The sequence below is a fragment of the Haematobia irritans genome, chromosome 2, assembly GCF_050003625.1.
Source record: "Haematobia irritans isolate KBUSLIRL chromosome 2, ASM5000362v1, whole genome shotgun sequence".
Taxonomy (NCBI): Eukaryota; Metazoa; Arthropoda; class Insecta; order Diptera; family Muscidae; genus Haematobia; species Haematobia irritans.
The window spans coordinates 13,556,741-13,576,418 of NC_134398.1; the positions used below are offsets into that span (position 1 = coordinate 13,556,741).

Below are 19,678 nucleotides of genomic sequence, written 5' to 3' on the forward strand. Positions count from 1 at the left end.
AAAAAGAAGAAACTTTTGTTATTTGAAACTTAACAAGTACAATTTACGCAATTAATAGCAGTAAAACGTATTAAATGAAATTTACAATATAAATATTAAAATCATCTTGACTAATGAGGCTCCATCCACTTCGGCGCCTGCGTCAATAAGCAAAATTGCTTAGAAAACCAAGAAGGTATTGTTGAGAAGCCCCATCCTCAAGGTACGACTGTTTGGTGATGTCCGAGTGGGACATATATTAAAAAGGACGACTTGCTCAGAAATGTTATTGCATAATCAAAATCTACTAAATGTTTTTTAATGTTTGAATTTCTATTATTTAAGCAAACTACTAAGTTTTGGGCTGTACGTCTGTTATTCCAAACCAACAGATTGTTTGCTACTTTAGCAGAAAAACTGCTAAAACAACACTTTTTTGTTTACCGAAAAAACAGCAGTCAGTGTTTCCTATTAACAGCAGTCTTTTTATATGAGTATATTTCAAAATAAAAATTAATTTTGCAATCTACTTTGGATACTAAATAATGCTTTGGATGAAAGGTTAATTATACTCCAAACGCATGGGAACGACAAATACTAAATGGGTCTGTTAATTGCTTCTTTGCGCATTTTCAACAATTTATTTTTATTACACTTTTTGACGTCAACCAGCAGTATCCGATAAAACATTTAAAAACTGGCGCTGATCATATTATATCCATTTCCAAAACTGACTGCTTTAGATTGTTAAAACTATATGACGTGAAGGAGCTCAACCATGTTCTGAAACTCGAAGAACATGTTTGTAAATACTTTAAAATTTATTATGTAAGTCCGTTAAATAAACAAAAGTTGTTTTTCCCATCTGTAACTTTGTGTATATATCTCGAATAGTTTTTTAGACGTATATTTCAAATATTTTTTTAATTTGTTCATGATTGTTTTTAATTATATTTTGGACCGTATTTAAACCCATATATAGTCAGATATGATGTTATATCTACCATATCTTATTAGATATAGTGCTATATACGGTCCTATCCAAGCATATATTATTAGATATGCCAGATATAATTAGATATTATACAATATATGATGAGATTGCAATTATATCTAACCAGATCTAGCATCATATATAGCATATCTGTGCATATCCAATTATGTCTGAACTAATATCTGAACAGATCTAATTAGATCCAATTTGATATTATTAGATAGGATTGGATCCTCCAATTTTTACACGGGTAGAAATAAAATTTTGACAAAATTTTCTATAAAAATAAAATGTTGACAAAATTTTCTATAGAAATAAAATTTTGACTAAATTTTCTATAGAAATAAAATTTTGAAATTTTGTATAGAAATAAAATTTTGAAATTTTCTATAGAAATAAAATTTTGACAAAATTTTCTATAGAAAAAAAATGTTGACAAAATTTTCGATAGAAATAAAATGTTGATAAAATTTGGACAAAATTTTCTATAGAAATAAAATTGTGACAAATTTTTCAATAGAAATAAAATTTTGACAAAATTTTCTATAGAAATAAATTTTGGGCAAAATTTTCTTTAGAAATAAAATTTTGACAAAATTTTCTATAGAAATAAAAATTTGACAAAATTTTCTGTAGAACTTAAATTTTGACAAAATTTTCTATAGAAATTAATTTTGGGCAAAATTTTCTATAGAAATAAAAGTTGACAAAATTTTCTTTAAAAATAAAATTTTGACAAAATTTTCTATAGAAATAAGATTTTGCAAAATATTATTTTTTTTCTTTTTTACAATAATTAAATGTGTAAATATGGGTATGATATACAAAGCGGCTGATTTGTAATACAACAAAGTAAGACGCTAAATATATAAAACAACTCTTTTGGTTTCTTGAAATTCCTTTGGGTAACATTTTTATGAAGTGTTCTTCGCTAGACCAAGATTACAAAAATATAACAGCAGACACTGACGGCTGTTTTTCTTTAAGATTTTCTTCTATGAGTGCAGAATTTTTAATAGGCGCATTTATATTGCACACCACTACAATCAAAAACATTCGCAAATTAAAACTTCAGGATTTCATGCTCAAAAATATTTGTATATATATTTATTTTAGTGAAACATTTTATGATTACATTTATTAGATAAATCAGCAAATTATATTTGCATTGTATTAGAATAAAATTGATTTTATGTAGGATACAAAATCGAATTAAACCAAATTGTGTGATAGACGTTAGTGAAACTTTATAAAGATTAAAAATAACATCTAACACAATTTGAATGATAAACTTCTTCAAATAATTTTATAATGTTAATAAAATAAATTACGCAAATATTAAAAAAATATATATATTGTGGTAGAATATCAATAAAAAAATGTATCATCATCAAATCCAGAAAGACGGTTATTTTTCATTTAACACTTCTTGATGACACCAAATTGTTTATTCCAGCCGTATATTTATGGTCACCGTTTAAAAATTAGATAACAATGTAAGTAAAGCAATGTATCCAAATTGGTAAAATGTGGCGACTGGCTGGTTTACCTTAGAAGTTGAGTGATGGCTATTGGCTATACTCATTACATTAAAATCGATAGCAAGTAGGTGTAGCGGATATATTTTAGTATCCCTAAGCAAATATCCAATTTGCTTATTATTTTTTAGAATACCTTAATTTGAGTAGAAACTTGCTTATTTTTTTTTTTTTAATTAAAAAAAATCGCCTTTTTGGATTTGGATTGTGATAACATATTATTTTAATACCATATATATTGTCATGGTATATTTTTATATATGTATATAATATAAAAAAATAAAATAATGATTTAATTCAGAAAATCCATAGATTTCTCTTGTGTTACAAACATTGTTTTAGTTTCGTTTCGATTTTAAAATTTTCCTCCGAATTTTTTTAATAAGCTGTTTTCGCCTGCCCTCTACAAAGTGAATTGTATTTGCAGCCCAAATTCATTATAGTTTTTACAAACTTGAGCTAGCTCTTACAGTAGACCAGCTATATTCACATAAATTTGAGCCATACAAATGGCAAACGCATAAACGTAGCATGCTGCTGTACAGTATCGCTCAAAAAGTTCCACAATAACGAAGTCATTGACCCATTGGTATATTTATAATTTGCAGGTGTTTTTATGCCATTTAACATATCATCCGAAAAGTCATCATAGTGTTGAATCAGTGAAGGCGATTGGAAATGTTGACTATCTTTATCGATAATGCGATAGGAGAGACGAGAGTCATAATCACTATATTCCTCCTTACTATTAAACCAATAACCATGTTGCTGTTGTATTCCCTCGTATTTGGCACATTTTTGATGAACATTCAATTTTGCCATAAACTGTTGTTGTGGTAGGGTCAAACGAGATTCTGTAGTAATTTCGTTATTCCTTTGTCTTATAGTATCTCGAATAGCTTCTTCACGATATTGTCTTTCTAATTTGAGCAATTCATCTTCAACATTTAATCCAAGTGTTGTTGAGGTTTGATTGTGCTGTCGTCCAGTGTTATCGATCACAGATGTATTGGAAGTTTGCGAGGTCATTGTGGCGTTTAGTGGTACTATTTGGGGATCATTTAATAACATATCATTGCCATTGGTATTGTTATTGGTTCTAGTACGATGCAGTGAAGTTCCCGGTATTTGTGCGGCAAAAAAGAAAGCTCCAGCTATAGTCATAACACTGGCTGCATAACTTACAGCCATAATGGTTATGTTATTGAGCAAAAATTTTGCCAATGTAAAAGAGGGCAACATTTGCATTAACTCCGAATAGGTCAACCAACCGCGTCGTAAGCCTTCTCGCCTTGCCAGAGTTTTTTCAATGCATGTTAGTTTGTCGAAAAATTGTTCATTCGATATGTATATGTTCCATTCCTACAAAAAAAATAACAAAAATTAAATATCGGCTATATGACAATAATGACTATTTTTCACGTATGGCCATTTACCGGAGGATACTAAGAAATCCAAAGATATTAAAACCACATCGCCAATATTTTTGGAGTGGTATTAAAATATATATACCCCCATGTTCCGATATTCGGAACCGCTAATCGCAAACATTCCGTTTGTCAATATTTTCCTCATTCTAAAGCTAAAGCAATAATTAAAATGGATATTATTTGAACTATTGAAATCTCCACAATAATTATAAGACATTGTCTTGTTGTGTAAAATCATACAAAACATAAATAAATAAATAAAAATAAAATAAATAAAATTTGTCAAGTAAAATAGATGTCAAGGAAATGATGACAAGTAAACAACAAAGTTTGTGTTTCTTACAAATGTCACAATATTTTAAAAATGCTGTGGTATTTTTTTCTTTATGATGTAATTATAGTACTAAATTTTTATTTCACATACCACTGAAATTCAGTCGTTGTCATGTACTTAAAAATACTATATACTATAAAGGCACGTTCTTAAAAGGTTGTATTCTATAGAACATAAATGAAAGATTTCTAACCGAATGCACGTATGGGAGGTATCTGCTTGTGACACTTTAATTGTATTGTGATAATATAACGAACGCCTGGCGAAAATTGTATCCTTTTAGAGGCTTCCCCTTTTCAGAGTGTTCACGTTTGAGAGGTTGAATTGTACATTATAGTCCAAAATAGTTTGTAGGTTTTTCCTCATCGCTTCAAGTCTGCGTTTCTTATTCTATATTTATATTCTATATCTACATTTTTTCGTGAGTCTAAAATCCTTCTTATTTTTCTAAAGAGGATGAAACCCTGTCGTTTACTGTGGACTTTGGACAAAGGGTTCATACTATTTCATAGAAATATTGATGTAATAAACAACATAGCGTCATATAGTATTAAGAAGTATTTTTCCTTAATTTCTAAAAAGAATGTTAGCAGACCTTGACGTTGTATACAACACATTCTCTTGTTAGTTTTTTCTTTTAAAAATTCCCATATGTTCTAGTGACCAGATATATGTACACTTCTATCGTAGTGTATATAAACTACAGGTGATCCAAATTGGAAGCGTTGTTTAAATTTCCAACACAACAATTTGCATTTTACTTACAATTGCGCTCAAGAACTCCAATTCCAACTCCTTTAAACGATCTTCCGACATATTTCCGTCCTCAGCCCAATCAGATAAATAAATTTCCTCATCGTGACCTGCATAAAATTTTGTTGAAATCATCTAAATATAGAATTAGAAACAAATACGTTATCAACAGGTGATAAGGCACCACACAAAATCAAAGCTTAAGTACATTGTCATTGCAGTATACCCACCATAGAAACAATAAATAATTCTTGGGGTGTTATACATCTCACGTAGCTGGGATCTGTTGCATTTATACGATCCAAATATATAAGAGCCATTATAAGAGCCGCAGGGGTCGCCGGTATTACACTAGATGCCTCAACACAAGACAAACGATTTAGGGTATGACCCCGATGTGTATCGGAGAATAGTTCAGATGCATATTCGGCCAATGGTTTGGATACACCCAAACTTTCGCTTTCATAAAAATCTTGGCCAAAATACAAGGATTTACGTATACGTTGCATAAATTCATTATGTGGCATAACCTTCATTGTTGTTGTAAAATGAAAAGCAAAAGAAATTATCAATTTTGCGATGACCGCATGGACTTAATTTGATAATATTGACAATAGTGTAATACACAGAGTAGTTAAATTACCTTTTTCGTAGTTGGCTTTTTCTTTTCAGCAGTAGCAGAGCTTTTTATGACGCATCCCTGGCGCCCCATGGTTTTGTGATGAGGTGATTTGTTGCTTTCTTGTTAAACTGCTTTGGGAGAAAGTAAGAGCAAATGTTAATAATTGTGCCAGACTCCCGACTTTTATTTTCCACCATATATATATAGACTATGGGAAGATTTTTTGAGAAGACTGCTTGCTATAAACAAACTCACTTTAAAGTTATCCAAATATTATTAAAACACAATTAAACTGCTATTGTTCCAACCAGAACGCAAAACACGCCAATTAAAACACAACCAATCTCACAGTGTTGCCAGTCGCTACGAATTGTCGGCAATGACTAAATAATCGATAAATGTGTTATCGATCACAATAACAAACAGCAGTATAGATTATGCCGTCGAACATAGAGGGCCCTTACACGATCAGATAAATACTACGACAAAACACGTTGCGGCGACAAATCTACTGTAATAACGTCATGTTCGCGTGTTGCGCGTACGTGTTGGCATGCAATCGAAAAAAAACTATGCTACATTCGCACTAGACACGAATTCCTCGTAATGCTTAGTACTAAGTTCGTTTCTGCGAAAAACGAATATCTTCATCTATCTCCGTAAATAGGGTCTCAAAACCAGGGATGTTACCTTATTTATGCGATATAATATGCCTGACTATTTTTTCGTGCGAAAAAGCCAGGGTTGTATAAATATATGCTTTAAAATGCTCAAAACAAAGATTTCACATTTATTCCGCGCTGACATTTTTTATATACAGTTTTTCGTGCGAAAACGTGATCTTAGTACTAGGCTTAAACGAGGATTTTGGCCGAAATCCTCATAGATCTCAGTAGATATGCAATAGGCAAATATCAACTGGCTCGTAGAGGATTTCAATAAAATTACTTTCAAAATTCCCTATACTGGCTTGTACAACTGTGGTTTAGTACTAAAATTGCGCTTTTTGCAACCCTGCCCTAATTTTCTTTGTAGATGAATGTGTGTGTGTGCGTGTCCACATACGCACACACACAAACAACTGTTAAATCCTCAAATCTAGGAAATGTCATAATTTTGCCAGTCCGAACACTTGAGATTTATAAAGAGATTTTGTGTCTAATGCACACGTAGTATTAATTATTTCTGATAGGTGTAATACTACGTTCGCACTAGACACGAAATCCTTGTAAACGAGGATTTTGGCCGAAATCCTCATAGATCTCAGTAGATATGCAATAGGCAAATATCAACTGGGTCGTAGAGGATTTTAAGAAAATCTCTTTCAAAATCCCCTATTCTGCCTTGTACAACTGTGGTTTTAGTACTAAAAATGCACTTTTTGCAACCCAGCCCCAATTTTCCTTGTAGATAAATCCCTGTAGATAAGTGACACTGCAACAATCGCCAACTGTGATAGTATTTTGCCATCACTATTGTTACAAGAGCCATTTTATATTTTGTGAAACACAAGGCGCAACTGGCTTATTATAATTTATTTCAATGAAAACGAAAATGAAGTGCTGAAAACATAGTTATTACCCTGCCAGCATTTCAAAGTTCCATTTCAACCTCATCGTTACCACAGACTCGTAAATGTCACTTCAACCATCATGAAAAGGTACATCAAAAAGTACATGCAAGTAATTTGCCATCCCTACTGTTAAAAAAGCCATTTTTTTGTGAAACGCCAAGCGCAACCAGCTTGTTATATTTTAATTAAATAAAAACGAAAATAAAGTTCTGAAAACATAGATTATACGCTTAAAATTGTGAAAGGTATATTGGTGAACAATTTGGTGATTTTCCAAATGGAATAAAGTGATTGTTTTTCAGATATTTTACAGACACGCTGCCTCCATGGAATAAAAACACTGGTTGATAGACGCAGCAACATGTAACTCGCTACTTGTAACTCAACATCATCATTAATGCCAAAAATTATGTTAAATGTTATGTGATAGTGGTATAAATGTTATATTTTTAAGAATTTGTAAATGTTTAGTCAAATTAATAAATATCTAAACAAACGTGTTTTACTCGACCACAATGATTCTTTTACAACTATCTTAAAATGCACTTTTTCTGATTGTTTGGAGGGTCCCTTATTGGCGTCGTTCTAAATTGATCTATAAAGGCACCTAATAATTGCACTCATGCGAAACATTTTTGTAGTAACTTGGCGTGGTACAACTTCTCAATAGTGACGGCGCTTTTCCGACGAGTTTTTGATGTCGTATATGATTGTTTCCGACGTAGTGGGGATTCTCAAAAGAGTCCCCAAATTCAAAAAATGTTGGCAGGGTACGCTTAAAATTGTGAAAAGTAAATTGGTGAACAATTTTTGACTTTCCAAATGGAATAAAGTGATAGTTTTTCAAATATTTTTCCAGACACGCTGCCTCCATTGGGAATAAAAGTACTGGCTGATAGACGCTACAACATTTAACTTACAACTTGTAACTCAACATCAATCTCTTATTAATGCATAAAAATGTGTTAAATGTGATGTGATAGTCGTATAAATGTAATTATTTATGACAATTTATAAATGTTTCATAAAATTAATAAACATGTAAACAATCGTGTTTTACTTGACCACAATGATTCTTTTACAACTATCTTAAAATGCACTTTGTCTGATTGTTTGAAGGGGCTCTTATTGGCGTCCTTCTAATGTATCCAGAAGGGCTCCTAATAATTGCACTCATGCGATATTTTTTTGTAGTAACTTGGCGTGGTACAACTTCTCAATAGTGACGGCACTTTTCCGAGGAGTTTTGGATATCGTATACGACTGTTTTCGACGTAGTGAGGATTCTCAGAAGCGCCCAAATTCAAAAAATGTTGGTAGGGATGTGTGTGTGCGTGTGCAAACACGAGTTTGTCTTTGTATTGATATATTTACAAACAACTGTTAAATCCTCAAATCTACGAAATCTCGTTATTTTGCCAGTCCGAACACGTGAGATTTGTAAAGAGATTTTGGTTCTAAATAGCGAGATTTCGTGTCTAGTGCGAACGTAGTATAAAAGAAGTTGCTTTGCATTTCGCGGCCTAATGCGTCGTCCAGGTTATAAGTTATTCCGGGCGGAATGTCTGTGTTTGTAATGTGTAGGCAGTGCTGAAAATGCCCGTAATTTGCCTCTATGCGTGGCGCTATTTTCACAACAGAATGCGAAGCCTTTTCGCCACGCATAGAGGCAAATTACGGGCATTTTCAGCACTGCCAACAAACGAGAGTGCTGCGATTGCCCTGTTTCATTCTTTGAATTCTTTTCTGCCCGCTGAAATGATAGCATTTTTTAGGTTGCTGGTAACATTTTAAAAATGCGCATTCTGTACAGACAATATGAAGGCAAAGCACTTTTTTCAGAAAAGAAAACACCATTATATTGTGGCAAATATATGGGATATGTTCGACACGAGTACTGTCGTCCGGATAAACTTATAGTCTGGACGGCGCATAAACATGCTGTTACGTTTTCAGTAATTGACTTTGTGTAAGCGCTTCCACCAGCAGATGTCGCTAAACGTTTTGTTATTGTTCATTTGACAGCTGTCATCTCTTCGCCCGTTTCCGTTTCTTTCTACTGACAACAACGCAAGATGAAGTACGTATTTTCTTTAATAGTTTTTTGGTGAAAAAATAATTGGGAAATATACAAAACATCTAAAAGCTCCAAACAGTACAAAAAATTGAAATAATTGCAGAAGGCAATGGAGAAACTATCTAAACTTTGCTTTTTCAAACGATTGAAAGCTAATGGTGAAATTTTTGTTTATAATTTTGCAGAATCGGTTTGTGTTCATTCAGTGGGTACAAAATCTACCCCGGTCATGGCAAGACCATGGTCAAAATTGATGGCAAGGTAGGACTGGCATTTGAAATTAAGTTTTCTTATTAAAAGAGGCTAATTATTTTTTTTTATTATTTTTTCAGACCTTCACTTTCTTGGACAAGAAGTGCGAACGCTCTTACCTGATGAAGCGTAATCCCCGTAAGGTTACCTGGACCGTCTTGTACCGTCGCAAGCATCGCAAAGGTATCGTTGAAGAAGCCACCAAGAAGCGTACCCGCAGGACACAAAAGTTCCAACGCGCTATTGTCGGTGCTTCCTTGGCCGAAATTATGGCTAAGCGTAACATGAAACCTGAGGTACGTCGTGCTCAACGCGAACAAGCCATCAAAGCTGCCAAGGACCAAAAGCGCGCCACCAAGGCTGCCAAGAAGGCCACCCAACCTGCTGCTCCTAAAGCTAAGGCTGCTCCCAAGCAAAAGGCTGCTAAAGTTTCACAAAAAGCTGCTCCTCGCGTAGGTGGCAAGCGGTAAATTTGGCAAGAAGGCCGAAGGAAGTGAAGTGTTTATATAAATTAAGTGCTTTTTTTGCAAACCAACAACCGTATAGCAGAGCAATCCAAGAAAGTTTACGGAAGTGATGTGAAAAAAAAAAAAATAAAAATATACAAAAAAAAGGAATAAAATCTTTACGGGTGTTGAAATCCGTATAGGAGACAAAAAATTTTAATTTGTTTTGATTATTTGTGGAAAGATAAGAGCGCATTTTTGCTCCGATATGAGTGTTAGTAAATGTGGATACATTTTTTTAATTAACCTAATGGCCATATATACCGTAATTGGTAAACAAAAGGTTGAATTGCTAAAGTTGGGAAAACTATTTGTGATTCCCGGAACATTTGTATGAGGCGATTTACTAAAGATGCGAGAAAAAAATAACACATTACAGTGCTAACGGTTATTTAAGAACTTTCTCTTAGAAGTCTTGCGGGAATAATCTTGAAGTGAAGCTGAGTTAGTATTTGTCAAAGAATTTTTCAATATAGAATTGATTAAATTTTGGCGGTGAAGAGATATCCACTTCAATTCCACTATTCACGTCAAATCCACGAACGTGAAAATTTGGTGTTCTTAATTCCACGTTCTTTTTTGAACTTTTCTGTAACCAGCTGCACCAGTTGCACAAATCACCCAAAAATTCACTAAGGCGGAAATCAAAATAAGTTGAATAAATAGACTTATTATAATTTATTATTTTTTAATTAAAAATGACGCAGTTTTAATAAAACTCATGTATTAAATATAAAACATTTCAATTTTTTTACGCGAGTACTTTTTTTTAACCGGAAATACACCCATCTTGGACATAATTCAACTTTCACCAAGACTTTTGCAAGTGAATTGATTCCACGAAAATTCCGGTGAAAGTGGATCGTAGGACACGAAAATCGTGGAATTGATTCACATTCACCTGGAAGTGGATTTGGGAACATGGGCATCAATAAATCAGGACATGTGAAGGGAAATCCAGAACATACCCGATAGTTTTTGTTTGTGTTATTTGGGATTTTTCAACACCAGCCAAGGTGTTTGGATCGAAATTATGAAAGAAAATATGTAGCCATTGAGTTAAATTTCTAAATATTAACCTTAGGTTTACCGATACCGCCACCTGTGGATCAGAATGTTGATGGAAGCATATATGCAGATGGGGTTACTAAATAATGAACGCATAAAAATGGAGTTTATAGGCCAATTGTTAAAGACTCGCTGTTTTACGCAGTATCAAGAAGTTAAGGTGGAGGTTGTCGAATATATATGACTCCTTAGGGTGAGGGTAATTTGCGTTTGAAGATGATAAAGTAGTCAAATCTAGATAGGCTATATGTAGAAATTTTCTAAAAACAAATCCAATGTCCAGTACGTAGCGTAAGTTCCTACAGTCCTTTAACCATATTTCTATTAACAGGATGAATTATCACAAATCTAAATTCGGTCTCCAATGCGGTTTGCAAATTCCATGTACCCATGATTAATTGTCCTAAGGCAAAATGAAATAGGACAAATCTGTTGTGAGTTAACAAGAATTTAAAAATACTTTGTCACTTTCTCCTTCAAATTGATTTCTAGGTTTGCTAATGGAAAACGAAGTAAAATAGGTCAGGGAATTTGATTGGAGTTTGAGAAATTAATGTTTATATTACATTAAGTAAAGTCCAAAGTCGGGCGGAGCCGACTATATTATACCCTTCCCCACTATGTAGACAAACATTTGTGTTACCATCTCAACTACTTAAAATTTGCTGGGAGCTATATAAAAGTTTGCATTTCCAGATACAAATACTTTTAATGGAAACAATTTTTTGTACTTCTACAAAAACTCTAGAATTAAAATTTAAATCGGCTAACGCCCTGGGATAAAACACAATGTTAGTAAAAAAATATGGGAAATATGAAGCGAGAGAAATTTTAATGCAATTGTACAAAATAGATTTATGATTCAGGCGATACATATGTATTCGAGATATAGGACAATTAGAGTAATATTTACAATTTTTGCTACTCAGCAGTGGCGATTTTACAAGGATATTGGTTAGATCTCTCCAAGATATGTGGTCAAGTGTGAGTTGTGATATATTATTTGGTCTAGTCGGGCGACATGGAGCCTTATTTAAAACTCATCCGTTCTGTGGAAATTTTGGCATTGCAGTGTGTAGGATATGGCTAAGATATGGGGAAATCATCACAGAATTTTGTGTAAAGTGTGAGAATTTTGGCCATATTTGTATTCTCTGAGGAAACTATCTAGTCAATTGGAGGAAAATCCCATTGAAATGGGTCTAAAATATGAAACAGTCTACCATATTTCCCCAACTCTGGTGTACTTATATGGGAGCTATATACAATCTGAACCAATTTTGACTAAATTTGACATGCATAGTTAGAATAATAATTCTTCTATCTATGCGAAATTTCACGTAAATGGGAGTATAACTTTCGCCCCCCTGGTCATATGAGTGCAAATCGGACGGGAGATATATATGGGAGCCATATCTAAATCTGAACCGATTTCAACCAAATTTTCCACACTTAACTATACTACTAAACGTACTCCTTGTGCGAAATTTGAAGCAAATCACGGCAAAACCCTAGATTTTGAGGCCATATAAGTTCAAATCGGACGAAATATATATATTGGAGCTATATCTAAATCTGAATCGATTTTGACCATATTTGGCACATACAATAGTATCGTTAAAAGTACTGCTTGTGCAAAATTTGAAGTAAGTCAGGGCAAAACTCTGGCTTTTGAGCCCATATAAGTCCAAATCGGGTGAAAGATATATATGTGAGCTATATCTAAATCTGAACCGATTTTAACAAAATTTGACACAATTAACGATACTATTAAACGTACCCCTTGTGCAAAATTTGAAGCAAATCACGGCAAAACTCTGGCTTTTGTGGCCATATAAGTTCAAATCGGACGAAAGATATATATGGGAGCTATATCTAAATTTGAACCGATTTCAATCAAATTTACCAAGCATTGGTAGAATGTCAATTCTATACTCTGTGCAAAACGAAGATCGGTAGTAAACTTTGGCCTCTGTGGTCATATGAGTCTAAATCAGACGAAAGATATATATGGGAGCTATATCTAAATCTGAACCGAGTTTGCAAGATTTTCGAGATTCATAAAATATTTGGATGTACGGTATTTCAAGAAAATCGGTTGATAAACACGCTAACTATGACCACATCGGGGATAAATATATATGGCAGCTATATCTAAATCTGAACCGATTTTTTCCAAAACCAATAGCGATTGTCTCTGTCCCAAGAAACGGCCCTATGCAAAATTTGAGGACGATCGGACTTAAATTGCGAGCTGTACTTTGTGCACAAAATTACATATACAGACAGACGGACGGACGGACAGACAGACGAACATCGCTAAATCGACTCAGAATTTAATTCTAAGCCGATCTGTATAATAAAAGATGGGTCTATGACCACTATTTCTTGGCGTTACATACAAATGCACAAACTTATTATACCCTGTACCACTGTACTGGTGAAGGGTATAAAAATACAAAAAATTGTTTTCAGTCGGTATTTTGCACTCCGGCAGAAAGTGTCTCAAGTGAGCTTACATGAATCCAATGCGAAATAGGTAACGAAATATCGGCCAAGTGCCGGCTTTCTAATTTTGAGAAGATTTTGCCATATACACAATTTCAACAAATTCAATTAAATTTTCTTTAGATTTTTACTAAAATCTTGTAAAAAAATATTTTGACAAAATGTTCTATTTAAACTTTGACAAAATTTACTATAAGAGATATACTTGACAAAATTTTCTATTAACCCTCTAATGCCCCAAATTTTTTGTCAGCTGATTAAATATTCAATGTTAAGGACACAAAAGCAAGAAAACTAATCAAGAAAAATGTATACGGTAAAATTCAGTATATGCTGTAAAGGCTTTTGAAAAGGCTCAACAAAGTTTTATTTTTTTTTTCATTTTTGTTGTCTGTGTTTGTTTTACTAAAAGCATCCTTATTCATTGGGCATTAGAGGGTTAACTAATGTTTTAAGCTTCTAAACAATTTTTATTCAATTCAAGTTTGGAAAATTTTCAATAAAATAAAGTTTATACAAAAAAAAATCTGACAAAAATTGTCCCAAAATTTTCTCAAGGAATGAAATGTTGATAAAACTTTCTAATACAAGCCAATACGATATTTAAATTACACTTCCAAAATCGACTTTAACTAGAGTCCAAAAGTACTTTGCCTTATAAAAGTAATTTGCCATTGACTCAATAAATGCAAAATATAATTGAAATCTCGAAAAAAATTGGATTTCGTGCGTATATGTAGGGCCTATAAACGAGGACAAATTTTGAAATGAATGCTTTGACAAAATATTCTAATTTTACGGAACAATAAAGCCTTTCCTTTCGAAGAAAATTCTTTGCGAAAAACGAAAAGTTTAATGGTTTCTGTAGATTCTTTCGCAGAAAAAGTTTTCATTTTTACTTTCATAGTATTTTTGTATTTCTTTTCATTTAAAATAATTCAGAGTTATTTTTCAAAAATAAATATAATAATAAAAACACATTGAGATGTTAAAATAACACTGGATTGTTTCTTATTTGAGCTCGAGATTCTCATAGGAAGATAATAGGTGGATTTTCGAGGAAAATACACTATATAATATTAATGTATAAGATATAAAAATTATATAAAACTCTAAATAGAATAATTAAATTATATCAGTCATCCCATGCAAATGCAATGTTACATCGTAGGTAAACGATTTCGTACAACGGTATTCAAAAAAATAATTGAAACTTTGAAAATTCTTACAAATTTGAATTTTTTTTAAATATCGATATTAAATTTTCAAATTTGTTTACTTTTTAAGCCGAAATTTTGAATTTGCCATTTAACTAGTGATGTTGGATGATAGATACAATACTGGAATATATATGTCACAGTTTTGTAATACCACTCAATAATTGTTTCGCTGATGGTAGTAAATTGATTGTAGTATCTTCCCCATTAGCCTACAACTCTTCATGTTGTTCGGACTTGGTCTTGGACACTGCTTCATTAGCTTTTTTCATGTACGCAATAAAGTCTTCACGTTTACGCCCACCATTATATTCTTGTTTTGTTTTTAAATATGAAAAATACTTAATGGTAGGATAGCCACGAACATCATGCTGGGAACACACCGTATTTTCTAGGGTACAATCAACAGCAGCCAGTATCATTCGAGAATCATCCTTTAAAGCCTTGGCGGCAGCATTAAATTCAGGTTTTGTACTTTTACAATGACCACACCCTATTAGTGGAAAAAATTATAACTGAAAAACTTTAAGAAATCGATCTTTATTTGTCGCTTACATGGTGCGTAAAACATGACGAGAGCATGCTTTTTCCTCTTCAGCGTTGTTGAAAAATTGTCATCTTTTAGAAAAACTACTTCAGTGTCTTCCTCTTCCCAACTTTTTTCTGGCGGCGGTGGTGGTGGAGGCTCTTTAGGATCTTTCATGAATTCTATAATCTTATCTGCATCTCTTACATTGACATCGAACTTGAATTGGCCATTTACAAAGTACTTTATTGTAGGATAACCTTGGACCTTATATTGCTCAGCAATGGAACTCTCTTTGGTGGCATCTAAGGCCGCTAACACACCAGGTATATTCTGTTGTTTCATTTCCAAGGCAGCCTTTTCGTATTCTGGTTTCATACGTTTGCAATGACCACACCAGGGTGCATAGAACATAACTAAAACCGATTTCTCGTCTTTTAAGGCAGGTTCAAACCCTTGCTTTGTGAGATGCACGATTTCCGAGTTGGCATCGGCAGACCAGTCAATTTCTTTGGGTTTCTTAATGGAAACTGAACTGGGATCGCGCATAAAAGCCACTATGCCATCTTTGTTATTATCACCTTCATAGATTTGTTTTAATTTTCCATTTTCAAAATATATGATAGTTGGAAAACCTACAAAAATACATGGAATACTAATACAAGTGTCCTTTGTTACTTTAATTGTATTTTACCTGTAATATTGTATGCCCTTCTAGCTAAAGCATTTTCTTGTCTTTCTACATCCATGCCTGCAAGTACATAGCCTTCGGATTTTAATTCCGTTGCTGCTTTAGAGAAATCTGGTTTCAATCTCTTGCAGAATCCACACCAAGGAACATAAAACATAACCAGCATAGGACGTATATCTTTTTTCAAATGCTTCAAAAAACTAACATAATCAGCAAAGTGTATAACATCTCTTCCTACTGGGTCTTCTTCCCATGGCAAGTCTCCTCCTGGGTCACGCATAAAATTAACCATTGATGTCGCTGTCATTTGACGATCATAGTCTTTATGATAATCGCCATCCTTATAGTGTTTTAGGACCACTGGATCGGGACTTACTTTTAGTTTCTTACACAGTTTCTTTTTCTCCGCTTGTGAACAATCCATTAAAATCATGGTACCCGTTCCTTTAACGACATCTGCCGTCTCCTTGAAAATTCGTATTTGTTCACTGGATTGCTTTATATTGCTAGAGTACAAAACCAAAACATTGGTTTTTGTACGCAACAGTTTTTTGAAATCTTTGTAATCCACAATGTCATCGACTACCGCATTTCCTTTTATTTTGCCGAAAGCCGGTTTTGTAATCGGTGGCGTAAGTATGGCTAAAAACTATAATTAAATGTAATAAAATATATGTGTGGGCGGATCGTTGTTATACGTACAATTACTACAAGTTTTAAATGCATTTCTCACTAATAAACATAATTTCTACTAAAGAAAATTGGAAGATCTAAAAAATCACAACCTACGAAGCACATATGGTGAGTATTGCCAGCTAGTGTTGGGAAAGTAACGAGTATTTGATTACAAGTACTCGTTACTGACTAATTTTTTGAGTACTCGTTACTAGTAAAAGAGTACTCAATATCTTCAATGCCAGTTTTTTTCTTCTGACGATATTGGCGGTTTGGAAGTAAAATTCTTGACTTCTTGGAAAATATTAATTGAAGTTTTCGAAAATCGTTTTATCAGTTAAAATAACACGAAAAGGATATATGACTTCACCTTTGAACAAAGTGAAAAATTTATCCGATTTCTTAAAAACGTTTGCATTTGAAAAAATTTGCATTCGGTGTAGGTGGGAGCTATAATTTAAAGCATCACATGGATCACGTCTCATGCGAATAGTATGAATAATAATGTCGTTGACTTCAGCTGGTTCAATCCAATTGTTTTCAGAGAAGGTACCCAAGCTCCTCGGAAGAAGGTACCCAAGCTCCTCGGAAAAGCGCCGTCACTATTGAGAAGTTGTATCACGCCAAGCTACTACAAAAAAGTATCGCATGAGTGCAATTATTAGGCGTCCTTCTGGATACATTTATGGTGTTTTCTTTTCTTGTAAAAAATGCGCACTTTTTATGCATTTTGCCCGGAGAATGTACTTTTTAGGTTCTTTTCTAAAAAAAAAACAGGCAAAAGTGCGAAAAGGCTTCGAATTCTGTTGTGAAAATAGTGCCACGCATAGAGGCAAATTACGGGCATTTTCAGCACTGCCAACAAACTGGAGTGCTGCGATTGCCCTGTTTCCTTCTTTGAATTCTTTTCTGCCCGCTGAAATTATAGCATTTTTTTAGGTTGCTGGTAACATTTTAAAGATGCGCATTCTGTACAGACAAAATGAAGGCAAAGCCCTTTTTTCAGAAAAGAAAACACCATTAGTGTGTAAATATAACCAAGGCGATAGGCGGTAGGCGAAACATTTTCGGCGCAACGGTAAATACAATAAGCTTGACGGCGAATACTTCCCTTTTCACGTTTCCTAGCGTTTTTGTTGTCAATACAGCATGCTTTGACAATATTAAACAATGAAGTTGAATAAAAACATACAATGGCTTGTTATTTGTTGAGTTATTTCAAGAAAAAATAATCTACACGTGTCCAGGCAACAGCAATTTCTAGTGGTGAGTTAAAAAAATTGATAAGCGATGGCAACACTATACCCGTTTTCGCCAGGGAGTTATACTACGTTCGCACTAGACACGAAATCTCACTACTTAGAACCAAAATCTCTTTACAAATCTCAATTGTTCGGACTGGCAAAATAACGAGATTTCGTAGATTTGATGGTTTAACAGCTGTTTGTAAATATATCAATGCAAACACAAACCCCTATGTTGAATCCTCTACGATCCAGCTGATGTTTGCCTATTGGAAATCTACTGAGATCTAGGAGGATTTCGGCCAAAATCCTCGTTTACGAGGATTTCGTGTCTAGTGCGAACGTAGTATTAGAATAAGTTTTAATTTAGCGACACGCCGCTAGCCGTCACGGTATTCCGTCGCGGATTTTGGGCTTCCCATAAGAAATACACATAAATAAGTGTTCGCCTACCGCCTATCGCTATGGTTATATTTACACACTTAGAAGGACGCCAATAAGAGCCCCTTCAAACAATCAGACAAAGTGCATTTTAAGTTGTAAAAGAATCATTGTGGTCAAGTAAAATACGATTGTTTAGATGTTTATTAATTTTTTTTATTTATATATTCATCTTTCTTTACCATTTGTTCAGACAATATTTACAAGGTTACGAGATTTTATATAATATATTACAGCGAGTGAGACTTTAATACAAGTTTAGATTTCTTTTTATTGGATGTAATGTTCATAAAGGAAAAATTAGGGAAAACCCTTTATTTGATTGTAAAGTAAGATGTCAAACATAACTGAAAAAATGTACGTATTGTGTGGTTTACTAATTATTAGTAAAATATCCATACGTACGCTTTTCTATTTGCTAATTAAGTTGAACAAAAATTTTTGTGTTAAGTCTATACACTCTTCTATCAATGGATAAGAAGATATTTTAATTTTAGACAGATAGTTATCGGTATATCTCTTAATAAAATAATGTAACCGTTCAAAGCCAGTTTCCATATGTAGAGCATCGGTGGAGTATCTCTAGTGTTTGTTGTTTATTATCTTAAGACATTTGTTCTTGATGACTTGAAGCTTTTTTAAGTTGGTTTTAGCGGACTTATACCAATTACTTTTATTAAACATTTATAAATTCTCATAAATATAACATCTATACGACTATCACATCACATTTAACATATTTGTATGCATTAATAAAATATTGATGTTGAGTTACAGTTGCAAGTTATGTTGTAGCGTCTATCAGCGAGTGCTTTTATTTCCAATGGAGGCAGCGTGTCTGGAAAAATATTTGAAAAACTATCCCTTTATTCCATTTGGGAAGTCAAACATTGTTCATCAATATATCCTTCACAATTTTAAGCGAAATAACTATGTTTTCAGCACTTCATTATCATTTTTATTTAAATAAATTATAAGAAGTTAGTTGTGCTTGGTGTTTCACAAAATATAAAATGGTTCTTGTAACAATAGTGATAGCAAAATACTTTCATGCGAATAGTGATGGCAAAATACTATCAAAGTTGGCGATTGTTGCAGTGTCACTTACGAGTCTGCGGTAGCGATGAGGATGAAATGGAACTTTGAAATGCTGGCAGGGTAGTCGCTAGGGCCCGTATAAGTTAATTGTAATTTGTAATTATAATAAATTAAATAATAAATGAAATAATCAAGTAAGATTTGTTGTACAA

General features: G+C 33.3%; 3 protein-coding genes and 1 long non-coding RNA gene across 5 annotated transcripts; 2 read left to right on the plus strand and 2 right to left on the minus strand.

Annotated features, from left to right (window-relative positions):
• Positions 1-2,050: 2,050 nt before the first annotated feature.
• LOC142223513 (uncharacterized) lies at positions 2,051-6,041 on the minus strand. Of its 2 annotated transcripts, none has more exons than XM_075293401.1 (5): positions 5,906-6,041; positions 5,672-5,778; positions 5,259-5,558; positions 5,041-5,163; positions 2,051-3,873 (listed from the first exon to the last, which is right to left on the minus strand). In XM_075293401.1, the coding sequence occupies exons 2-5, from the start codon at positions 5,738-5,740 to the stop codon at positions 2,998-3,000; spliced, it is 1,368 nt and encodes a 455-aa protein (XP_075149516.1). In that variant the 5' UTR covers positions 5,741-5,778; positions 5,906-6,041; the 3' UTR covers positions 2,051-2,997. The 2 variants fall into 2 exon arrangements, with proteins under 2 accessions (XP_075149516.1, XP_075149517.1); XM_075293402.1 differs by having other exon boundaries at positions 5,672-5,781; positions 5,906-6,025.
• Positions 6,042-7,112: 1,071 nt separating this feature from the next.
• On the plus strand, positions 7,113-7,719 carry LOC142226915 (uncharacterized). The gene is made up of 2 exons (XR_012719772.1): positions 7,113-7,468; positions 7,526-7,719. It is a non-coding gene; the product is annotated as an uncharacterized LOC142226915 (long non-coding RNA).
• A 1,501-nt stretch (positions 7,720-9,220) lies between these two features.
• Positions 9,221-10,446, plus strand: RpL24 (ribosomal protein L24). The gene is made up of 3 exons (XM_075293403.1): positions 9,221-9,303; positions 9,486-9,561; positions 9,633-10,446. The coding sequence occupies exons 1-3, from the start codon at positions 9,299-9,301 to the stop codon at positions 10,020-10,022; spliced, it is 471 nt and encodes a 156-aa protein (XP_075149518.1). The 5' UTR covers positions 9,221-9,298; the 3' UTR covers positions 10,023-10,446.
• A 4,176-nt stretch (positions 10,447-14,622) lies between these two features.
• Positions 14,623-16,902, minus strand: LOC142223516 (protein disulfide-isomerase A5). The gene is made up of 4 exons (XM_075293405.1): positions 16,771-16,902; positions 16,072-16,717; positions 15,407-16,012; positions 14,623-15,344 (listed from the first exon to the last, which is right to left on the minus strand). Exons 1-4 carry the CDS (start codon positions 16,792-16,794, stop codon positions 15,064-15,066), a joined length of 1,557 nt encoding a protein of 518 aa, XP_075149520.1. The 5' UTR covers positions 16,795-16,902; the 3' UTR covers positions 14,623-15,063.
• Between the last annotated feature and the right edge of the window lie 2,776 nt (positions 16,903-19,678).